The 23191-nt window shown below is 55.2% G+C and overlaps 8 protein-coding genes across 8 annotated transcripts; 4 read left to right on the forward strand and 4 right to left on the reverse strand.

Moving 5' to 3' along the window:
• Window positions 1–1272: 1272 nt before the first annotated feature.
• Window positions 1273–2282, forward strand: CABS01_09239 (glycosyl hydrolase family 45; the record flags this gene model as incomplete). Its single annotated transcript, XM_060542596.1, has 2 exons — window positions 1273–1728; window positions 2034–2282. 2 exons carry the CDS (start codon window positions 1273–1275, stop codon window positions 2280–2282), a joined length of 705 nt encoding a protein of 234 aa, XP_060400323.1.
• Window positions 2283–3114: 832 nt separating this feature from the next.
• On the reverse strand, window positions 3115–4022 carry CABS01_09240 (uncharacterized protein; the record flags this gene model as incomplete). The annotated part of the gene is made up of 2 exons (XM_060542597.1): window positions 3115–3282; window positions 3729–4022. 2 exons carry the CDS (start codon window positions 4020–4022, stop codon window positions 3115–3117), a joined length of 462 nt encoding a protein of 153 aa, XP_060400324.1.
• A 3540-nt stretch (window positions 4023–7562) lies between these two features.
• CABS01_09241 (uncharacterized protein) lies at window positions 7563–9898 on the forward strand (the record flags this gene model as incomplete). Its single annotated transcript, XM_060542598.1, has 5 exons — window positions 7563–7586; window positions 7702–7724; window positions 7984–8062; window positions 8119–9805; window positions 9858–9898. The coding sequence occupies 5 exons, from the start codon at window positions 7563–7565 to the stop codon at window positions 9896–9898; spliced, it is 1854 nt and encodes a 617-aa protein (XP_060400325.1).
• An 856-nt stretch (window positions 9899–10754) lies between these two features.
• On the reverse strand, window positions 10755–12524 carry CABS01_09242 (uncharacterized protein; the record flags this gene model as incomplete). The annotated part of the gene is made up of 1 exon (XM_060542599.1): window positions 10755–12524. One exon carries the CDS (start codon window positions 12522–12524, stop codon window positions 10755–10757), a length of 1770 nt encoding a protein of 589 aa, XP_060400326.1.
• Window positions 12525–13452: 928 nt separating this feature from the next.
• Window positions 13453–14526, forward strand: CABS01_09243 (transcription elongation factor S-II; the record flags this gene model as incomplete). Its single annotated transcript, XM_060542600.1, has 3 exons — window positions 13453–13599; window positions 13712–14464; window positions 14518–14526. The coding sequence occupies 3 exons, from the start codon at window positions 13453–13455 to the stop codon at window positions 14524–14526; spliced, it is 909 nt and encodes a 302-aa protein (XP_060400327.1).
• An 826-nt stretch (window positions 14527–15352) lies between these two features.
• Window positions 15353–16744, reverse strand: CABS01_09244 (pyridoxal-phosphate dependent enzyme; the record flags this gene model as incomplete). Its single annotated transcript, XM_060542601.1, has 1 exon — window positions 15353–16744. One exon carries the CDS (start codon window positions 16742–16744, stop codon window positions 15353–15355), a length of 1392 nt encoding a protein of 463 aa, XP_060400328.1.
• Window positions 16745–17274: 530 nt separating this feature from the next.
• CABS01_09245 (uncharacterized protein) lies at window positions 17275–19011 on the forward strand (the record flags this gene model as incomplete). The annotated part of the gene is made up of 3 exons (XM_060542602.1): window positions 17275–18666; window positions 18728–18917; window positions 18977–19011. 3 exons carry the CDS (start codon window positions 17275–17277, stop codon window positions 19009–19011), a joined length of 1617 nt encoding a protein of 538 aa, XP_060400329.1.
• A 228-nt stretch (window positions 19012–19239) lies between these two features.
• CABS01_09246 (tRNA synthetase class II) lies at window positions 19240–22936 on the reverse strand (the record flags this gene model as incomplete). The annotated part of the gene is made up of 3 exons (XM_060542603.1): window positions 19240–19416; window positions 19470–22084; window positions 22228–22936. The coding sequence occupies 3 exons, from the start codon at window positions 22934–22936 to the stop codon at window positions 19240–19242; spliced, it is 3501 nt and encodes a 1166-aa protein (XP_060400330.1).
• Between the last annotated feature and the right edge of the window lie 255 nt (window positions 22937–23191).

The raw sequence follows: 23191 nt of genomic DNA on the forward strand, positions 1-23191 counted from the left end.
GATGATGACGACTGGCTCATGAACAGGAGTAGCTTTGGGGTTTAAGCTACGGATACAGGCATAACGAAGAACAATAACAAAAAGTCTTGCTTCTAACTGTGAGTCCCGATGTTTTGTGCGTGTCATGTGATTTGAGGGGTACAGGGTGAGGATCACAATGTGTTGGTGACATTTAAACACGTAAACGAATTGCTGGTTCCGGGCATCAGTCTTCTACTATCGTTGACAGCTCGGATGATGGTCGGTTTGGAAGTCAACCATTGATCACGGCTATCAAGTGCCGTGACTTTACTCCCACGCGCCAACTAAGAAACGGGACAGCTGAGCCGAACTGATTGATCCCTTACCACATGGAGAAGGGAGGACATGGCAGAGACGTTCCGAATGTGACTCTGTTTCGTTCTAACCCCCCCTGCCTAGTGTCCAGATGGAGGGCACGGCAGCCATCGCCAGCGAACGGGTTTTGCGGGGAAGAGTCGTGGTCAACCTGGTCTAGAGCCGGGACGTGTGGCCGCGATGCCGAAGCATTCGGTACGGTTGAATTCTTTTTTTCTTCCTCTCGCCAAGTTGCTTTACCGAGTAGGTGGTGAGAATGGGAGATTCTAGGTTATGGATTTGATGAAGGTGATTTTTGACGATACACAAAAAAAACACCAGTAAGATCCTAGTGAGAGTTTCATTCCATGTCTTGGCCTGGTGGTTTTTTTCGTTTCTGGTAAATTGACCCAGACCTGTTTTAACCCGCCTGGTCAACTGTATGCAACATTAGAGAGGGTGAACGATGGGGGATCATCGTTGTTCTTTTGGTACGGTTAAATTTGGGTAAATGGTCGTTTTTACCTTGGATCCCGCTCCTTTCTTTGACTTTGACACCTGGTGATAAGGTACCATCTGAACGAGAGAGGAAAAAGCGGAGGGGAAAAAAGAGAAGGATTGGGATCTTTAACAAGGTGACGAACGGAGCGGCGGCGAGCTCTCCTTTTTTTGGTGTTGTGTATATTGTTCCTGCTCATTTCCCCGTCATTAGCCATAGGATCGTAGCTATTTTGTATTATACGATGTACAATATATGATACACAAGCTCACCACTCTCCTCGAGTTTCTTCAAGAGTATCGCGTTCAACCCGTATATAACACTTGCCGTCACGCCCACGAGAATCCAACTGAACCCGGGCCCCTCGTCACACATCTCACCGCGTACCACGGAGAAACTATCCACGTCCCTTGAATCACCAATATCCGAACTCAAGCCGTAAACCCATCTCTCCAAAGATGCACCTCACACGCCCCCTGACCCTCCTCCTCCCCATCCTCCTCTCCCACCAAGTACAAGCCCAATCCACATCCACAGGCTCAACAACCCGCTACTGGGACTGCTGCAAACCCTCCTGCGCCTGGCCCGGCAAGATCCCCGCCTCCTCCCTCGCCGCCGGCCCCGTGACGACCTGCGACCGCAGCGACAACCCCCTCTCGGACGGCGGCGCCACGCGCAGCGGGTGCGACTCGGGCGGCGGGGCCTACATGTGCAGCGCCCAGTCCCCCTGGGCCGTCTCGGACGACCTGGCCTACGGCTTCGCCGCCGTGCGCGTCTCGGGCGGGACGGAGGCGCAGTGGTGCTGCGCGTGCTACGAGCTGACCTTCACGAGCGGCGCGGCGGCGGGGAAGAGGATGGTCGTGCAGGCTACGAATACGGGGGGGGATTTGGGGCAGAATCATTTTGATATCGCGGTGAGTTTCGTTTTATTTTTTCTCCGTTTTGAACTTTTTCTTTTGGTACCCGGCCTTCGGCCTGTTCGTCTTGGAGACTACAAGGTATGCCGGAAACTGTCGGAGATGCAAGAGGAGACGAGAGGATGTTGTTGATGCTTCCTTGCTGGGTGGCTATGTACATCACGAAAACCAACTTACAGGAGGGACACAACATGTTGAGGACGAGCCCCTTCATACGATACAGGGATACAAGAACTGCCTGTCCCCGAAGCACAGAGTGCTGTACAAAGACGAGAAGTATGCTGACGTTATTGCTTCAACAGATCCCCGGCGGCGGCGTGGGCCAATTCAACGCCTGCACGGATCAGTACGGAGCGCCGGCCAACGGGTGGGGCCAGCGGTACGGCGGCGTCAGCTCCCGCGCCGAGTGCGACGGGTTCCCCGCGAAGCTCAAGGCCGGGTGCTACTGGCGCTTCGACTGGTTCAAGGGCGCCGATAACCCGAGCGTCTCCTTCCGCCAGGTGACTTGTCCGGCGGAGATTACCAATAAGAGCGGCTGTAGGCGCCAGTGATGGACCGGGGAAAGTAATTCGCTGCCCGGGACTTGGAAATGTTCAAGTTCAAGTTCCAGCGCTGATGTTGACTCCGATCTGCTCCGCGAGTTCGGAGCCCACACTGAGTTGACCGTCGAGGCCGGAGCACGTATATTTACTCTACGTCCGTAGCTGCAAGTCAAATATGCCATCTGGAATTAAAGGCCAAGAGATGTTCCTGGGCGACCTGGGGCTCGAACACATCGGCAAGCCTTCTTACCTCGTAGCCTCGCACGCAGGATTTGGTGTCAATGTTGAGTGAGAGAGCCTTCGTAGCGAGCTTACAGAGTCATCAAATGAGTCCACGAAAGGGGTGAAATCAGCCCATCTAAGACGCCCATCTCACATTGGTGGTGGCGACGCATGAACACAAGCGAGCAGATTGACCCCTTCCGCCGTTGATCTTTCGTAGCGCGGCCAAACAGACGTATGGATCTCGCAACACAATTGAAACATACTTCCTCTAACCATTTTGTTGCCTCCTGAAATGAGCGCTGTCAAGGTTGGCTGTGCTCCGTGGCTGTGTGCTGGGCAGGTAACAGGCACCGTCCTGCCTGATTTTTTTGAGGCCATGGCATTGCGGATTACAAGAAGCCAAGCCAGAGCCAAGATGTTCACCTGAGGATTAAATCTTGCCCAAGAATCCTCAGCAATCTTGACACAGCCACAAAAAGGCGAACACCTGCCATATCGTGGAATCCGCCAACGTTGTGCAAAAGACGCGCGGTCAAAAGTAGGGTTCAGTGGCAGCCCGTCAAAAGATTCCTCTGGCGTTGCCATTGTTCTCGGGCGTATCAATGTCGCAGCCAGCCTAGATGCTTTGACGAATCACACGACGGACTAGTACGTGACGTAGAGGGTCAATCGGCTTTTTTTGCCGGTTGAGACAACAGAACGGCGCCAGACCGCCACGGCCGGGAGCCTCCAGATTGCCGAGAGCGGCGCTGGGGAACCAAGAGCGGCTGTCCGGCATCTTCGGCTGGCATGGAAGGAGTCAGGGTGATTGTTGAAGAACTAATTATTCAGATTGGTGAAGCACGCAACATTCCGGACGAGACCAGACCAGTTTCGCCGGAAAATGTGTTCTCTGCCGGCAAGGGTAGAGCAGTAAAATTGCCAACCGTAGGTGTGGGAGATGGCCCCTGTCCCCGGTGGATCTGACCCAGGGAGCAGCCAATGTTTCAATGACGTCTGTCTGGGCACCCGCGTTTGTGAGGGGAACCTAGCATTGGTACTCTTCATGTACCTTTGCTTCAGGGAGCCTAAGTCCGGAGGCCGGAGGAAGTTTGCAGAGTAGCATCGCAAAGAGTAGTGGGAAAGTCAGAAAACCAAATGGTATGCTGGGTGATTCCGAATTGATCAGGGGTGTTGAATGCAGACATGGTGTCTCTGAGAGGCTCGTTGCCATCTGAAGGGATAGCGAACCTGATGAGGTATGAAGTCGGGATGCCAAGAACGGGCGGAGGTCGAGTCATCGGGACTAGAAGAGAAGGGTCCGGTGGCTAGAAGCTTTTCCCGCTGATTGACTTGCAGCGGGAGAGACATCGTAGGATCCCGGGTGCTGTTGTTGGTGCCGGCCAGTACCATCCCGATTTGGTACAGCGAAAGGCACTGGCCCTTGTGGAGGACAGCAGCACGCAGGCCACGCAATGTGCGCTTCCCATGGTCGAGCGCCAAGTGGGCGGTCTGAGAGTACACGTCCAGGCTATTGGCGGCCATATGCAGTCGAGCGTCTTGCAGCGGTGCTGTTTGGTAAAGGCGTCGACTTGAGCCGCAGACCACCAATTTGGTTGGCGTCGTACTACGCGCCCAAATGGTACGATCTTACGCTGTGCCTTGGAGCAATGATGCGAAGCCGCCCATGTTTTTTCCTCTAGAAGCAAGAACCCTGTCAACTCCGTGGCGCTGAGAAGAATACTTCCCGAGACGCGAATTGCGCATTGTTGATATTGAGTGAAGCGCTATACATGTATAACGACCGTCGATCGTATAGTAGACAGCCATGCGAAAGGTGCCGTCAGACCGGGAGACCCGAGAGAGTGAATGCCGAGAACGACCGGGCGGGCGTGGTCGAGCTGTCACGCACATCGGCTGGTGCAAAACGTCTGGAACTGTCGGCACAACTTGCCCATGACTGTAGACCGGGCCCGTGTGGTGGGAGAAACTCAAAATCCCAAGTGGAAAAGGGGAGGTGTGAGAGACTTCGATGCGACGAAGCTAAGAGGAAAATCTCGACCGTCGAGGACTGGTCGTAATCAGATCGGGCATCGTGTCACGGATACCGTCGTTACGGACGATGGACCAGAGAAGACTCGACAACTCTGTTGGTCAGCCTGCACGGAGAGATGCTGGCGTCCGTATCCGAAGGCGGCAGCGGCAAGGCCCAGAGCAGTTGGTGACCCTTTTGATTTTCCATCTCTGTCTTCCACGCTAAGACATGTGGTACGTAGACGGTAGTAGCCTGCTATTTTAGCGGGAGGGAATCAGAAGGAGGCCACGAATCGTTCCCCGGATGAGAAAGACTAGGAAGACCATTCTCCTGGGGCTATCAATGTGGAACGGGCCCATCATGTCAGCCTATGAGGTTTCATAGCTAGTGAGAGAAAGGCAGAAGGCAAGCGGGTGCCATAGTGATTTGAGCCGATCTGGCGAGGGTGGGAAGCGGGAGCCGGCACGGGGGAACTGGGTAGGTCGTTGGAAGATCAGACAAGCTTTCGAGGGAATCGAGGCAACGAAAAAGCTTAGCCATGATGACATGCGATCCGATGGGCGTCGGGCGAGGGATTGGGCTGGGGATGCCGTGTATCCGTGGGCGTGTGATGTGCAGGCTAAGACGGCACGGCGGGGGACATGTAATGAGACTGTTTTACTTTTTCCTTTGATTGTTTGTGGCATGCGGTGACCGACACCAACGGCAAGAGCGGCACCAAAATGATTGATTTGCAGATGGAAACGGCTGTGGTTTGTCCATTTTCTTTCTGTATGCGTGTCAACGTCGACTTTCGAGTGCCAGTGTAGTCGCGCGAGCAAATGCAGGGCTGCAGGTACAGGGTCTTTGGGGCTATTTGGGGCCAAAATAGTATAGACAATAGCCGCTTTGGTGGTTGAAAATGTTGTTGGTTTTATCTGCCCGCCGGCATCCCGTAATAGTTGTGTGGGAGTTTGTGGTCACTGGTGGTTGTGTCGTGATAAGAGCTCGGTTCTTCGGCTCCTCGAATGCGCTGGGATGATGCAGTTGGAGTTGGTGCATGCCGGGCCTCGATACACTTCACGCGCAATGGATTAAATCCATGTTGTGCGGGGCGTTTGGCTGAGGCAAGCAGCTCCCGTGAGCAGTCACAGGAACGGGAAGCTAGGAATGATCTGTGAATGTCCAAATCCAGGTGCTTTGCTGATGGTAGGGTAGACGAAAGGGTCCTTGGGTTCCGTCTGGAGACATAGACAGAGTGAGAGTCAGAGTCAGAAGGGAAGGAGCACACAGCAGCAATTGGAACTGTGGTAGTGCCTTTCATCCATTTCTTAGGTAAGGTGTGTGTGTGTGAGGTAGGTAGTGGATGTACATCGGCAGGTACTCGCCGGTACATGTCTTCTCTCCCGTTTCCCTTGCTTCCGAGTGGTCCGCCGTGTTTCTCTTGCCTCGTCCAGCTGGGGATGTTGTACCCTACAGTTGTGCTCGCTCTGGAGCGTGAGTTGTGAGGTGTGGTTGACGGCCTCCTGAGTCCTGACTGGCTACCGGGGGAATTTTCAACAGTCTCCGTCGCGATCCACTCCACCATCTCTGCCAGCCTATCCGTACGGTGCCGTACTTGCGAACCAACTGGCTGCATCTTTGCGTCCAATTCCATCCGGGCATCATGATAGTCCCCCGACTGTCTTGAATCTGTTACCGCACTTGCACCGCATTCAACCTGGAACGCTCCTCCAGTCGACTGGTGTCCACAATCTGCTGTTCATGTTACTGATTGGCACTCGAATCCACTCCTCACAGGTCGTTGTCAAGTGCATCATGTAACGCCCATTTATCGTTAGAATTAACAGAGCAGAAGACAGCCCGCGTATTGAAGGATGCAAACCGTAGACGCCAGCCGGAACGCCAGCGGTAACGACTAGGCAGGTAACTCACTAACGGTGTGCGGTGGCCACAGGCAATGGAAGACGAAGCAGCTTAACAGCCAACGAAAGGTACATCGAGAGTACCTGCTCTTCCTTCTCTGGGACAGGCGGGTAGCGACAACGAGGACGAGGACGAGGACAAGTGCAAGTGCAAGTGCAAGTGCGAGGACAGGGCAGGGAGGCTGTGCATCAGTTCCCTCGCCCCTACTTTACATACAATGCCCGGCCAGATCAGGTATGCGCAAAGTACCTTGGGACTTGCTTCTTGGTGCCCGACACTGCACTCTTCTGGTGATCCGATACCTCCAATTTGGCTATGGATACTTCTCCCGTCCTCGTCATTCTTGTATGGAGTACTTTGGACCTCTCCTGCCCCATGCTCCAGCCATTTGGTCCTCAGTCTGTCTGCCCGGTCGTTCAAAGTCATCCACCATGCCACCCGGCCACCACCCTTCTCTCTCTCTCCCAAAACTCCCCCAACACCACCACCACACACACACTCTCTTCACAGTACACACCCGATTCCCACACCCAACTCTCTCACCCCCCGAATTGGAACCCGAACCTGGACCTGGACCTGGACCTGACCTTGCTTTCCCTTTGACCTGATCAGTGTGTACGAATACAGAGCGCACCTGCAGCAAGCGCACTGGGAACGACCTGACCTGAACCCCGCTTGGCATTGAAAATCGCGCCTGCCCCAGCTCGCTGACCTCCCATTCAATCGCTTCTCTCTCAGCTCGCCTTTTGGTCACCTTCTGCTTGCCATTTCACCAATCTCATCCCTTTCGCCTCGCATCGCGACTCGACCTTGTCCTCGAGCATTCACATTGTAGCCTCCGCCTTGAATCGACTCACTACGCACTATTACTTCCAGTTCGTCGTCTTCAGACCGAGTCAGCCTTGAATCTCTTGACCAAACTTCCGACGACACCGATTTCCCGGGCATTTCCGCCTCGCTCGTTTGTTGGTTATCCCGCCTGAAAGCTGGTGTTCGTTCCACTTCCCGATCAGCCACCCACGATTTATTCACACCAGGTTGATGGTTTCAATGCCCTCAACCCGTTCGTTGAACATGTGAGGGAAGCATGTGTAAGTCATTATATGCCCTTCTCATTTTCTGTACAATACATAAATCAGAAAATCATGCCTCTGGTCATCTTGCCCGTAGTAAGCAGGTGAACGCCTGCCGTGCTCTCTCTCTCTCTCTCTCTCTCTATCTTTTGCGGCGGCCAAGAGGTGCCAAAATCCCCCGGTCTTGGCACAACTCACTGACGTCTCACAGCTCTCGAACAGATTCGAAATGTCGTGTATGTCTCAGCAAAACTCCTTTCAGATGCCCGCTGCTTTCGATGCTATCGTCCCCGTATTCCTCATTGCTGCGCACGCTTCTCTGCTGCTTTCCCGTTGACTCCTTTACCATTTCGTCGCATCACGTTGCTGCTGCCTTGGCCCGCGTCACTGTGCCTCGCAGCGCCTCTGTGGGCAGACCTTGGCGCGAATGCCTCACCACCCGCATTTCCCCAATCACTTGCGTATCTTTAACCACCAGCTGACCTTTACACAGTCTGCTGTTCAGTAACCCTGTTTGGTCGGGCGCAAACACCGTCCCCTCGACTCTCATCAAGAACATCACCTCTCTGTCGGTATGTCTCGTCGCCATCAAACTTATCCTAAGTCTTGATCTAAACCAAGTGCACAGAGCAAGGTAGCCTACCAGGACACCATCACAGCAAACCTCACCACGCTGAGCACGACAAATACCGAAACGCAGGATGGCATCATCCGAGGTCTGCTATACGTCCCCGATCTCAGCGTCACAAACCCGTGTTTCGAGCAGCAGTACGACATAATCCCACGAAATGCCACTACACAGGCAGAACTTCCTCCTACCAACTATAACCTAATTGCCATTGCGCCATGGTTTAATGCGACCTGCACCAAGGCCTATCTTGCATCCGCACGCCTCGACCCCATACGCGCCTTCATCTTTTACCGGCCCAATAATTCGACGAACGAACCACAGGGCGCTGATTCCCCGATATGGGATCTTGAAGATGGTGATGCATGGCGAACCCAAAACCGTTTTCCGATTTTCGCCGTGCCAGGCGCCGAGGGCACCAAATTCATGAAGCAGCTTAGCCTGTATTCTGGGAACATCTCCGAGAACCCCTTCGGGGAGGAAATCCAGGAGATCTACGACCCCCACGATAATGATTACGTCCGCATATGGACAGAGCTAACCATCAAGGACCGTGACAGTGTTCCTGCCATGTGGACATGGATTCTCACTGTGGTTGGCGTTGTGATATTTATCATCGCGTGTCTATCACTCACGATGCACCTAGTACAAAGAAGACGAAGAATTTCACTACGAAGAAGGGTGCTGAGCGGCGAGGTTGATCTGGAAGCGATGGGAATCAAACGAGTAACCGTGCCCGTGGATCACGTCAAGGGCTTTCCACTTTTCACCTACAGTTTTCAGCCGGAAATGATCAGCACACCTTCTACTACAAGGCCACCCAAATCCGTGAGGTCACCGCGAAGCATGCGGACTGACCAGCGAACAATATCCGAATCCGCCGTCCCAAGATCGAGGGCCCGAAGAGCCAGCGTCAACAGCTCAAAAAGCACCGTTGCCACGAACTATCAGCCGCAGTGCCACATTTGCTTGGAGAATTACGTCGATCGGGACTCCGTCATCCGCGAACTGCCTTGCGGCCACATCTTTCACCCCGAGTGTATCGACGAGTTTCTCAGTCTGAACAGCTCACTATGCCCAATCTGTAAGAGGAATATGCTCCCACCGAACTACTGTCCCAAGATTACCAATGGCATGGTACGCCGTGAGAGGGCCATTCGACGATTGAGGGAACGGGTAGTTTTTGACGAGTCAGACGACGAAGAGGGGGAGGTGAAAAGCAAGCGTTGGGGCAAGCGGCTATTCGGCACGGACAAAGCGGCATCATCCCCGACAGAAACGCCCTTGACACCCGTTCTGACATCCAAGTCCCCGAAAACAGTGCAGGAGTCAGCAAATGTCGATACGTCGGTGGATCTCGAAGCTGCACCCCTGTCCACCGCACAACGTGCCCTCGAACCGACCCAAGAGGAACAAGAAGATTCGGATCAACCCTCAAGTCAATCCGAAGCTCAAGACCCGCCACATCCGCAACCTCAGCCGCCCAGACAAGCCGCTGCAGCTCCGGCTACTCATCAGAATAAACGCCGGAAAGCAGGTGGATTGCGGCTCCATATGCCTGGATCAGAGTCGCATCAGAACCATCCACGTCCTGAAGGACGCAAGAGCCCGTCTCAGTTGGCAAGAGCGCGAATGAGAGCGCTTGCTGGTACACCCTTTGACGACCCAGATGGTCGCAATCCAGCGTGTAAGTACAAAGTCCTTGCGACATCAAGCATATGTTCTGACCTCGGTTGCAGGGAAACGTTATGTCGTCAAGGTTTTCCCAGGATTTTCATGACAATTGCATGCACTGGAAGCATGTCATCAAATTCGGAGTTGCATGGTGTAATGGCGTTTAGGATCAGGCAGTAGGACTGCCTTTTGGAACTTTTGAGAGGCAAGCAAGGGAATATCACGATGCATATCTACGACACTCCCTGGTACCTACCTCCGAGGGGGGTGGTGAGGAGACTTTTATTTCACAATCACGACGATAGACTCGGTGGGCTCAGATTGGCCCTCGGATTGCTACATTTTAGCACGGAACGTTACTCTTGGGCTGCTGTAAAGAGCCCAAGCTTTTGGACTGGATATACCCCATCGGCTCGGTTAAGCATCAACGGCGATTTGGAGGAGGGTATGAATTGAAAAAGTTACGTAGAAATCAGTGACGGCAGCTGTGCACTGCTCAGACTAGGCAGTCTTGTGTCGGCCAGACAGCGGGCAATGAAATCAAAACTTGGGACCCCTCACGGTCTTAAAAGATAAATTTGCTGAATTATATACCCTGTGATTCCCCTTCAAAGCCAGATCCCGTTCAGGCCAGTCTTTTGCGTGTGTAAAGCCAGGACAAAACCATACATGATACACTGAGTCTAACAAGAGGTATACAAATCGGACTCATTGCTATTCAGTATGTCTTATAAAAAAACAAGACTTCTCCACACGTGGTGTTTTCGCTATTGTCGTTTCATCCGAATCATTGTATATGCCAGCTTTCATCTGATCTATTTCGCCAAGCCGGGCCAACTGATCGTCTTAAGCACGTTCAGTTATGCATTATAAACACCGAAATCTTAACTTTCATCCACTCGTCATGTCTTGGCAGTTCCATCTGTTACCGTGTTTCTTCCTACATTCTCTGCCCTCTGTCATTATGAACGTCCCTCAATGAGCTTGTCGTCCTCTTTTGTGCCTCCTCTAGCCAGTGCTTCGCGGATACGGTCATTTTCGGCGGCGCGGATCCGCTGACGAGCATCCTCAAGTCGTTCGACTCCACGATCGATAGTCTCAATGTGAACTGTCAACGGGATTGCTATGGTCGAATCACGCACGAGTTCGGGAGCGGCAACGCGGTCGCGGAGGTCGCCCAGCCCGGCCTGGATCTTTTCAAGGTCCACAATAAGGGCCGATATCTGCGCAACAGCCGTGACGCGCTGCCTATCCACCTGGCGCAGGAGGGAGAGCTGGGCATTGAGGTTATGCAGACGTTTGTTATTCGCACCGACAAGAGTCCACAACGTCCAGAGAACCTCGTCGCGACGGGATTTGACCGAGTTCGACGAGCGAGTGACGATTTCGTAAATCTGGTTCAGGTTCTCCTCCGCCTTTGTGAGTAGAAGCAGAACTCCTTGCGCTTCTACTATGAGAGAGGAGATCCGGTCAGAGACGAGGGCGGTATGCTCGATGTATTTGTCGAGAAGGGTCCGTTCGGAGAAGGGTGTCACTGTTGGAGTAAAGGGGTAGAAGAGCCAGCTGGACCACTGGGAAACCAGTCCTACATCTGTTGTCTCTGATGCAGAGAGGGTATCAAGATAGCGAGATGTCCAACGGTTGATCGAGATAACAGAGTCGACGGCAGATCCCACATGAACGTTGAACTTTTGCAAGTCAGAGGCCGTCAAGCGGGCGGTATCGATGTACTCGTTGAACTCGTGCACCAGCTCGTCTCTCTGTGGCAATTCCGAGTATCGAACCATGGTGCGTAGATCGCGTATCGAAGACTCGGAACGCTTCATCTCCATTGGTAGTGATACGCCATCGGCACTGCGTTCGAGGACTTGCTCGAATTGTGACTGAACGTTCATGAGGTCGTCAAACTCAACGTTGGCAGACTCAGACCCTGACTCTTTGCCTCCGCCTGGTGAAGTAGTGAACGAGGGGCAAAACGGGAGGTCTAAGTATGCTGCGCCCGGGATGCGGCAGAGCGGCGAGAGCGATGTTGTGATTGACTTGGTGACCATATTTTGAAGCATTATGGAGGCGCCAAAGAAGAGCCAGACTGCCAGACATAGCGCTAGTGGCTTTTGGATATAGCCAAGGGCCATGCCAATGACGTTGAATACCCATGCTAGGATGTTGAAGGCCGCACTTGGAAGAGACTCTGACAGGCGCTCCGTAACGGTCTTGGGCTCAGCCGGTTCATCGTAGTAACCCCTCACTCGTCTGGGATCGCCACGTCTGGCAGATGTAGGGCTTCCATTGCTGGCTTGACGTATCGCACGACGTCGCACGTCCTGCTGCTGATAAGAGACGTCGCTGGGGCGGATGGTCCGCGAGGAGTGACCGCTACTGTGTTGGGGGCTGGTTCCCGTCCCTGAAGTAGAACTGAAACGCATGGATGGCATGATAAATTCCGGTTCGGGAGAGCGGTTTGGATCTCGTCGTACGGTGGGTTGAAATGGCGAGCGAAGGATGACTCGCTCATCGTCTGCTTTGTTCATGAAATCTTGAACGCTGTGGTGCGACTCTTGAGAGCCGCCGATGCTGAATGACTGTGACGGCATTTGCGACGGCTCCGTCAGGAAGCTATCATCCTCCTCCATATCGTTAAGAATGGACGTATCGAAGCTGTCATTCTCGCCGCCTTCCACCAAGCGCCAAGAACTCTCGACGGGTAGGTCTTGTTGACGATGTGCAGGCATCGTGCCTAATGATATTGGTGAAGCCTCGAGGCTGTGGCTGAGAAGGTCGTTTTCTGAGCCTCAACCAGACGAGCAAGAGTACTGTGTCGTGCCAAGAGATGGTGTTCCATCCATGGGCAAGTCAATTATTTACTATTGGATTTTGGAGTATAGTTGATCTCGCGACGCGCCGAGCGCGTAGAGTGGCGAAGTTGACCGCAAGGGTCGGGAGGTCGTAGCTGCCTTGATATAAGGCACAATGTTTATGATTCCGGATATTATGTCCGTACTAGTGACTCATTCGACGGGAGCTAGTAACAGAAACGGGTGCAACGGTTGGTGGCCAAGAATAGGCAGAGACAAAGGACGATCAAGGCTTGTTGATGTTTAGAGAAGGTTTACAGACGTCCTAAACACATCAACATCTGGCGTCATAGGCTCCAGCATCTGCCCCTTGCATGCGCAGCAGCTGTCGTGGGGGACAGCTTCAGGTGGGTAGCTTCTCCGCTGAATCCGCTGAAATGGCAGCAGCAGGGACCATGTGGCAGCGTGACTCGACATTTGATAAGCTTCGCTTCCCCTTGTCGTCACATGGACGTCCAACGATAAGACGTGCGGGAAGGGGTGCAGCACGGTAACACCCCACGCCTCTCTTGCCAGAACGGATCCCGGTGAAACATAATACCGCTGATCCGGGGGAAGGTACCTTATGACGGGTGGAAGGGACGGGACCGGGCTGCACACACGACAGTGAGGTGGATACTAAGGCTTTGCCCCACTTGGCTCCGGCGCGATTCCACCACCCACTTGAGGAAAATGGCCATCACCTCTACCTAGCCTCGCCTTCTTTCAACGCCCGTACAACTCCTTAACATCTACAAATCGAGAATCGCGTTGCGCGCGCCGGAAAATCACTCATCGCAATTCACTTGCGCACAAATTGCCCACGATGTCGACTGGCATGGATCAACGCGAGCTTGAGTCCTGCATCAAGCAGCTCAATAAGGTTGTACAGGCCAACGAGCCTCCTGCAACCGCTCTTGCTCTCCTTGAACGACTCAAGAAGGAGGCTGCCCCCACGGAAGAGATGCTTCGGGTACGTCGCGGATTGCACTGTTCCATCGACATACGTGGTCTTGGCATATGTTCCTGCTCACCTTGTTTGCTATTAAGACGAATCGTAGCTGACCTCGTTTGTACTCGACCAGTCTAGCAGAGCAGGTGTCTTCGTCGGCAAGCTTCGCCAGAACTCGAACAAGGAAATTGCTCGCGCCGCTACCGAGCTCGTCCATAAGTGGAAGAAGCTGGTCGAAGCCGAGAAGCAGGGCAAGATCAAGAAGGGATCGTCTCCGGCTGCTCCGTCGCCGACCCAGGCCCCGGCCCCGAAACCGTCTTCGTCATCTGCGCTGAACCAACCCTTCAAGGGCAACACCGAGACTCGCCGCGCTAAGGCCGATGGCGCCGACGTGAAGCGCACTAATGATGCTGTTCGCGATTCCTGCATCGAACTCCTCTACAATGGCCTCGCATACCGATCCACCGCTTCCGTCAACGATGTTCTTAACAAGGCCATCGAGGTTGAGTTGGCTGCCCACAGCCATTTCAAGGGTGTCACCAAGGAGTACCGTGAGAAGCTGCGCTCCCTGTTCAGCAACCTTAAGGTCAGGAGCAACCGCCAGCTTGGTGTCAATGTCATGGAAGGCAAGATCACTCCTGCTCGGTTCGTGGTCATGACCCACGAAGAGCTCAAGTCGGAAGAGCAGAGGAAGAAGGAGGATGCTCTGCAGCAGGAGAACATGAAGAAGGCCCAGGTTCCCATGGCCGAGAAGAGTATCAGCGATGCTCTCAAGTGCGGCAAGTGTGGCCAGAAGAAAGTCAGCTACAGCCAGGCGCAGACTCGCAGTGCTGATGAACCGATGACGACATTCTGCGAGTGTACCGTATGCGGTAACCGCTGGAAGGTTTGTTGGCCATTGTTTCATTCTCTCTACCAACTATGCTAACTAAGCTTCAGTTCTCTTGAGCGTACGATTCTGGAGAGGAGGTTTCGATTTTTTCAACTGACGGCGTGATTTTCACTTATACCCCGTTATTGAAGCACGGGATTATGGTCCTGCATTTGGCACTCGGGAGTGCGGGCTTGGTTGGTATGGAGTTGGGGAAGAGGAATGGTCCTCCGTATTTTCTCCTTTATTGATTCTTTTTGCTCTGCCCTTGAACATAAAAAGCTTCGGGCATCAGATGCATGTGTGGCTATCGATGATCGGTTTCACAGAGAGCGAATTACACTTTAGATGGGGGGCTTGATGAGTCCATAGCCATGTAGCCTGTATTGAGTTGAGGCTCGGGAGCAATCGAGATCTTGCAAAGTGCCTAATTGGCATTGGCTCACTACCTTATTACATCGCCCCGGCTCCTTACCGCATTCACTTGGAGCACACTCTATCTCATGACATCGTGGCGCCACATTGTGTGCTTTCCCATGCAATATTCCCTTGTCGCCGCTGCTGAGGGATACACGGGGGGGGGGGGGGGGGGGGGGGGGGGAGAACATGTTTTGTGTGTTGTGTGGTTCGACGGTATGTGTTTGTGGTGTTGGTAGGTGGGGTGGCGGCCGGCGTGGTGGGAGTAGGCTGGGGGTGGGAGAAAAGTGTTGTAGTGGCGAGTGGGTAGGGTGTGTGGGGGGGGGCGGGCGGGGTGGGTTCAGAAGAAGACTTTCTGCAGTGGGCATTGCAACAACTGAGTGTTCATCTCGTATGCATGGTGGAAGATCTGCAGCCATTGGGGACCCGTGCGGGGAATAGTAAAGCAGTATGGAGAGAGAAGTGATCTATTAGTAGTCTGTATCATTACTTCTTCGCCGGGTCGATCTTGAGCACTGAGAACAGATCAGCTGAGTGATCGTCCTCCTCCAGGCCCATCGCCGCCACATGCTTCCAGAACTTGCTGAGATGCCTCGTGCCAGAGTCGCACAAAATAGTGACGACCTGGCTCCCCTCGGGAAGCCTCGAGGCCGCCACGACCGCCGCAACGCAGTTGACCGCGCTGCTGCTGCCGGCGAAAATGCCGTCGTTCTCCACCAGCCACCTCGCCATGCGGCACGCCTGCTCGTCCGTGACCTTGATCGCGTCGTCAATGAGCTCCCTGCCGGCCTCAAAGTTCTCCGTGACGCGGTTGATGCCGATGCCCTCTACGATGGTGTCGACCTGCGTCCGCCGCCGCGTGCCCTCCTTCTCGGTGCTCGAGTACATGACGCCGTGCCGGATCTTGTTGTACAGCCCGCTGCCCTGGGGGTCCGCCAGCACGACCTGCAGGCCCGGCACGTTGGCCTCCTCCTTGAGGTACTTGGCCACGCCCGCGATGGTACCGCCCGTCCCCGCGCCGGCGACAAAGGCGTCCAGCTTCCCGCCGGTCTGGTACACGATCTCCGGGCCCGTGGTGTGGAGGTGCGCCGCAAAGTTGGCCGGGTTCTCAAACTGGTCCGCAAAGTAGCCGACGCTGCCGTCGCCGGCCTTGGCGGCGTGCTCTAGCGCGCGGCGGCGGGCGAGGTTGACAAAGTGCTCCGGCGATGCGATCGGCGCCGGGTCCACGCGCTCGACGGTGGCGCCCAGGTGACGGAGTAGGTCGACCTTTTCCATGGCCATGTCGTTGGGCATGCAAATGTGCGCGCGGTAACCCCTCGCGCGGGCGAGCGTCGCCAGGGAGATGCCCGTGCTGCCGACGGTGCCCTCGTAGATGGTGTCGCCGCGGCCGGGGACGAGCTGGCCCGCGGCCTCGGCGCCCTCGATCATGGACAGCGCGACGCGGTCCTTGGGCGTGTTGCCGGCAGCGTTCAGGAACTCTGCTTTTGCGAGGATGACGCGCCCTGTGGCCTCGCTGAGCGAACGGATCTTGATGAGCGGCGTGTTGCCGATGGCGCCCGCCACGCCGTCCGCGATCAATGGCGGGTTCCAGGCGGAACCGCCGAGGGTAGTGAGGAGAGCGGCGGCCGCCGCTTCATCGGCTTCGGATGCAGTCTCGTGGTCTTCGAGTTGCACGGGCGGGCCCCAGAAGAGGCTGCTACGCCGCGAGGGGTCCGCGGTGGAGGTGTTGTTGCGCGCGCGGCGGTTGCGACGGCGCTGGTACCGGCGTTCGAGGTCCGGATAAAAGTCTTTGAAGCCCAAGGTGACGAGGATGCCGGCCGTGAAGGCAAGCGCTAGGGCCGCCGAACCATAGGCTTTGGGATGATTACTTAGAGACATGTTGTCTGTGTCATGTGTCGTGCTCCATCGTCCGCGTTGCTTTTCCCGCGAGCTCTTATTGTTGTCGTCGTGAATCTCTTGACGAGGTTTGGTTGCGGTATCGGAAAACAAAAATACTGATAGGTGCTCAGCGCATGAATTTCAACCATCTTATTCTACAGGGGATTTGCCCGCTAAACTGCAGGTGATGTCATTTTATCTCTTCCAGACCCCTGCCTTTCAGCCTCAACGGTGCCTCTGTGCCCATCCTCGTCCACGGCGCTCTGCCTCCAGGTTCCTCAGGCGTTAAGACTTCCGCCGGGGCATCCCTTGGCAGGGGACCACGGCGGTGGAGCTGAACGGGAACGGGCATGTGCGCTATGGCGGATTAACAGCTGCCCCGTGGTAGAAGGGAGCTCGGGCCATGTTCGAACCTCTCTGCCAAACCGAAGATCCGCGATTTGCAACCATTTTGTTGACTTTCCCAAACCGACCCCCATTTCGCCCTGCCGAGTGTTCGTCCCGCTCGACCATCGCAAACTACTCTCGGGATGGATTCCCCCGCCGTCACCCGTCTCTTCCGCGAGCTCTTCCGCCGGCCCGCGTGCCAATCACGGCGACAATGCACGACTGCCGCCGGCATCCCGGCTCTAAGCCATCACCACCACCGGCCTCATGTCCAACATAACCACAGCGGCGGCGTAGCAGCTCCAGCATCATCCACCTCCTCCTCAAGAGCGGCCAATGCCTCTGCAGTACCTCAGCAACGGCGACACTACGCCGTCAAGACCACATCCGAGAGACAGGAAAGGACAAACGAGTCAAAATGGCAGCAGCGGACCTCCCTCTTCCCGAGCGACCGCGCCGACGAGTTCGACACCTACCCGACCCTCAACGCCCGCGACCTGGCCGCCCGCTCGACCCGCCCGCGCAAGGCCAAGATGCTCACCCGCGACTTCATCGAGGACAGCCTCTACAACCCGGCCTACGGCTACTTCTCCACCCAGGCCGTCATCTTCTCCCCCGGCCAGCCCTTCGACTTCCCCTCCTTCCGCGACGAGCCGCACTTTTACCGCGAGCTCGGCCGGCGCTACACCGAGTTCGAGGACGACCTCGACGACAAAGAGGGCGTCAACGACGCCCGCCCGCTCTGGCACACGCCCACGGAGCTATTCCGCCCCTACTACGGCGAGGCCATTGCCCGCTACCTCGTCTCAAACTACCGCCTCACGACGTACCCCTACCACGACCTCATCATCTACGAGATGGGCGCCGGCCGCGGCACCCTCATGCTCAACATCCTCGACTACATCCGCGACCTCGACCCCCAGGTCTACGCCCGCACCCAGTACCGCATCATCGAGATCTCACCCGCCCTCGCCTCCCTCCAGCGCCACCACCTCCTCTCCACCGCCGACTCCCGCGGCCACGCCTCCAAGGTCGAAATCATCAACCAGTCCATCTTCTCCTGGTCCGAACGCGTCCCCTCACCCTGCTTCTTCCTCGCCATGGAGGTCTTTGACAACTTCTCCCACGACGTCGTCCGCTACGACCTCGCCACGGAAGAACCCCTCCAGGGCTCCGTCCTCGTCGACGCGGACAACGACCTCTACGAGTTCTACTCACCCGACCTCGACCCCGTCCTCGCCCGCTTCCTCCGCGTCCGCCACGCCGCCACGGGTGGCCGCTACCCCCTCCCCTACCCGGCCAACCGCGTCCTCCGCCACCTCAAGTCACGCATGCCGCTCATGCCGAACCTCTCGGAGCCCGAGTACATCCCAACCCGCCTCATGCAGTTCTTCGACGTGCTCGAAAAGTACTTCCCCGGCCACCGCCTCGTCACGAGCGACTTCCACTCGCTGCCCGACGCCATACCGGGCCTCAACGCCCCCGTCGTCCAGACCCGATACGAGCGTACGACGGTGCCCGTGACGACGCCTTTGGTACGTTCAACAACCACAACGCACATGATGGATGCCGTTGCTAACATAAAGGTCGCAACAGGTCCACCAAGGCTACTTTGACATCATGTTCCCCACAGACTTCCAAACCATGGAGGCCATGTACCAGGCCATCACGGGCAAGCTTACGAGGCTCATGTCGCATGGTGACTTTATGCAGCGGTGGGCGTTCCTCGAAGACACCCAAACGCGCAGCGGGGAAAACCCTCTGCTGAGCTACTACCAGAACGCAAGTGTGCTGGTAACTGTATAAACAAATGTAGAAAAGAAGAAGAACATATACCCCTTTTAGACTACGGAAAGTTCCGCAACACAGGCAGCACGTAATTCTGCTGTTTCTTAACTTTGTTCAGGTTGTCTTCCTTAATCTTGTTGGAATACATCGAGAGGAACTACAGGCCCATCATGCCAGTGATCAACTCCTTTTCCTACTTTGGACATGCTCGAAATCGCAGCATATCCTGTTTTCGCCCATGCTCCCATACATCTAGACCCCGTGAAAAGTAAATTGGTTGCCAGACATGTTGCAGCACATCAGCGGGATATCTCTGTCGCTCAAATGTTGAGCTTCTCCTTCAGCCACTTCTCTGCCTCGGCGACAGCCTCGTCCAACTTCTCGGCGTTGGTACCCTGTCCTTGGCGGGTAGGCTCCTTGCCGCCAGACTTGCCTCCGATGACTCCACTGACCTGAGAAGCCCACTGCTCGGCAGTAACGCCTTGTGAGGACAGGTGCTGCATTGCATGTTAGCTTGTACTTCCGTACTCGTACGAGGAGGTCAACTTACAGTGCCAACGTAAACGCCGTGGGCAACGGCACCCTCGTTCTTGCTTCCACCAAACAGGTAGACAGAGCGCTCCTTGTCCTTGGACTGGAAGTGCTTGACAACTTCGCCAATAGCCTTGGCGTTGGCGGAGATCGGGAGCTGACCCACAAACCACTTGGAGTCCTTGTTCTTCTCGAAATGCGCAGCAACGGTGTCGAGCGCAGTCTTGGACTCGGCCTTTTGGCGCTTCTTCTGCTCATCGGTGACGGACTTGACAATCTTGTCGAAGCGCTTCTTGATGTCCTCCTTGGTGAGAGTCGAGATGGTCAATTGGTTGAGAGCATGCTGGGTCGACTTGATCTCCTGCTCCTTCTCGGGGCCAAAGGCAAGTGCCTCAAGTGCATCGAGACGCTTAGAGAACTCGGCAGCCTCGCGTTGCACCTGGTGAGCAGCATCGCCAGTGTAGGCGATGATGCGACGGATACCCTTGGCAATACCGCTTTCCTCAACGATGACAAGGTCCTTGATGAGGCCGGTCTGCTCAACGTGAGTACCTCCGCAGAACTCCACGCTGACCTTGCGCCACTCTGCGTTCTTGGGGTTTGCGAGGAGGGTGTCAACATCAACGCCGACAGACACAACACGAACAGGGTTGGGGTATGTCTCGCCAAAGACGGCACGAACACCCTCAATTCCCTTGGCAAGATCGAGGTCTACCTCCTTTGAGTAAATCTTGCCATTTTGGCGGATGTAGGCGTTAGAGAAGTCCTCAATCTTCTTGAGCTCGGGAATAGTCACACCCGTCTTGTGAGAGAAGTCGAAACGCAGCTTCTCGTTGTCGACCAGAGAGCCCTTCTGGTTGATGTCGTCGCCGAGAACTTCCCGGAGTGAGTGGTTGAGGATGTGGGTGCCAGTGTGGTTGTTGCGGATGGGCGATCTTCTCAGCTCATCGTACTCGCAGATGACTTCGTTGCCAGAGGACAAGTTGCCGTCCTCAAGATAACCACTGTGAACAATGTAGCCACCAAAGTTCTGAACATCGAGAACCTTAAACTCGGCGACACCATCAATGACGATGCGACCAGAATCGGCGACCTGACCACCAGACTCAGCATAGAAGTTGGTCTTGTCCAGCAACAGACCCAAGGGAGTGTTCTCGGCAATACCCTCAGTTGACTTGATGAAACCCTTGCCGTCGTAGATCAGCTGCACCTTGGCCTTTGAGTCACCCTTGACGAACTTAGCCTCATCGTCCGTTCTCGCAATGTTGAGCTGCTGCTCAAGCTCAGCGATTTGGTGGACATTCAGCTTCGCAAAAGTCTGGGCAGCGTTCTTGACGACCTTGCTAGCCTCGCGGGCCTTCTCCTGGGCAACCTTGACCTCCTCATCGTCGATATCGAGCTTGCGCTCCTCAGCCATCAGCTTTGTGAGATCGACGGGGAATCCGAAGGTGTCGTAAAGTCTCCAAACCTCGGCACCAGTGAGCTTCTTCTCGCCCTTCTTGATGGCAGCGTTGGCGAACTTCTCGAATTGAGCCTCGCCACGGTCAAGTGTACGGGCAAAGGCCGCTTCTTCCTCGTCAAGAATCTCAATGATGTCCTGCTGCTTCTTGACAATCTCGGGGAACTGTTCACCCATTTGGTCGACAAGAGCAGGGAGAATCTTGGAGAAGAAGGATCCAATCTCGGCGTTGAAGTACTTGCGCGCGTAGCGAACACCGCGGCGGAGCACTCTGCGGAGGACATATCCGCGGCCGTCATTGTTGGGGACAGCGCCATCGGACATGGAGAAGGTCAAAAGACGGATGTGGTCGGCAATGACACGGTAGGCAGTGTCGATTCCGTCGGCGTCATCGGCTCCATACTTATCAGTGTAGGGCCTGGCGCCAGTAACTTCCTCGATTCTCTTGAAGAGGGGCGTGAAGATATCGGTGGCGTAGTTGGAAACAGTATCCTGGAGCGCAGAGACGAGACGCTCGAAACCCATGCCAGTATCGACGTGCTTGGCGGGGAGAGACTTAAGTGACTTATCAGCCTGGCGATCGTATTGGATGAAAACGTTGTTCCAAATCTCCACGACCATCGGGTCATCCTCGTTCACCAAGTGAGCGGCGTTGCGACCGCCGCCGACCTTGTCGTAGTGAACCTCACTGCAAGGACCGCAAGGGCCTTGGTCACCCATCTCCCAGAAGTTGTCCTTCATGTTGCCAGGCAAGATGTGGTCGTCGGGGACACCAACGGATTGCCACAAGCTCTTGGCCTCTAGATCGGGCTCGAGACCCATCTCAGGGTTACCCTCAAAGTAGGAGACGTACAGGCGGGCAGGGTCCAGACCATAGACCTTGGTCAAGAGCTCCCATGACATCTCAATGGCCTCCTTCTTGAAGTAATCTCCAAAGGACCAGTTGCCCAGCATCTCGAAGAATGTGTGGTGGTAGCTGTCCTTGCCGACATCGTCGAGATCGTTGTGCTTGCCACCAGCGCGAATGCACTTCTGGGAGTCGGTCGCACGCTTGAGAGGGTACATGGGATCCGACTTTGAGATCGTTCCGAGGAAGATGGGCTTAAATTGGTTCATGCCCGCATTGGTGAAGAGCAAGGTGGGGTCATTGTGAGGGACGACGGAGGAAGACGGCACTGAGATAAAGCAGAGATGGTTAGCCAATTGGCACATTTGAAGCAAAAGTTAGAAGCGCAATGTCTAGATGAAGAATAGCAGAGGCAATCTCCTCTATCACGCCGTGTTGCTGGGGGAAAGTGGAAAGTCGGTGACAACATACCGATCGTGTGGCCCCTCTTCTCGAAGAACTCGAGGAAAGTCTTGCGCACAATGGCGCCGGGCCACTTTGGCTCAGCCATGACAGCGGTGGGCAATGTCGAAGTAGAGTGAAAGCGCCTGTAGGGAAAAGTAGCACTCGATGCGATGAGTCCAGACGGTGAGTGGGTATCTGTCGTGGATCCAACCGACGCTCGAGTCCTCTTGGAAAAAGTGATTGTTGATGGTGATGAGGGGAGGGATGATGTTTTATCAGGGTCGGCACAGCTGTGACTCTTTTGGCGGGATGAGCTGCTTGCTAGCGCGGCAGCTGCATTGCTTCGGGGTAGGAGGGGCAGCGGCGTCCGTGCCAGTGGCAGAGGCAGAGGTAGAGATAGCTGGGGCGATAGCGGCGGCGGGCCTGGTTGCGGGTGGTGGTGCAGATGCAGATGCGGGTGCGGCGAGGGGTGGTGGTGGTGGTGGCGGTCCAGGTCCGGTGCTGTTGCTGTTGCTGTTGCTGGAGCTGGAGCTGGAGCTGGTGGTCCGGTGGTGCTCCTGTCGTGGAAACTTCTACAAGAATGAGTCAAAGCCAGTACAAAAGCGCCAGAGCTCCCCGGCAGTCGCAGCCGATGCTCAAGGCTACTTCGTCCGCCACAGCTGAAAGCCAGAGAAGAACGCGCTTGCGCCCGCGCCCCTCGTACGAGCACAGCAGCATTAGCAGTAGCGAAGGTCATCCTTCCTCTCCGCTTCCTTCCAAGTTCCCCCTCACCCCTTAGAATATATATCGACGAATTGGATCTGCGCAGGAGAGAGCAGCAAGCCAGCGAGCTCTACCGGTACTAAGACCGTCCACGGATCTCCTCCTTTCCTCTTCTTTTCCCCTTCTTTTTGCTGATTCAAGCCGCAACTCTCTCTCTCTCTTCTCTTACCAACCAAACGTAAAAGACAACCAACACTGGCAAAAGTTGTTCTCCGCTTCTCGCCGTCCA

Source organism: Colletotrichum abscissum (genome assembly GCF_030869225.1).
Source record: "Colletotrichum abscissum strain IMI 504890 chromosome Unknown Scaffold_22.1, whole genome shotgun sequence".
Classification (NCBI taxonomy): Eukaryota; Fungi; Ascomycota; class Sordariomycetes; order Glomerellales; family Glomerellaceae; genus Colletotrichum; species Colletotrichum abscissum.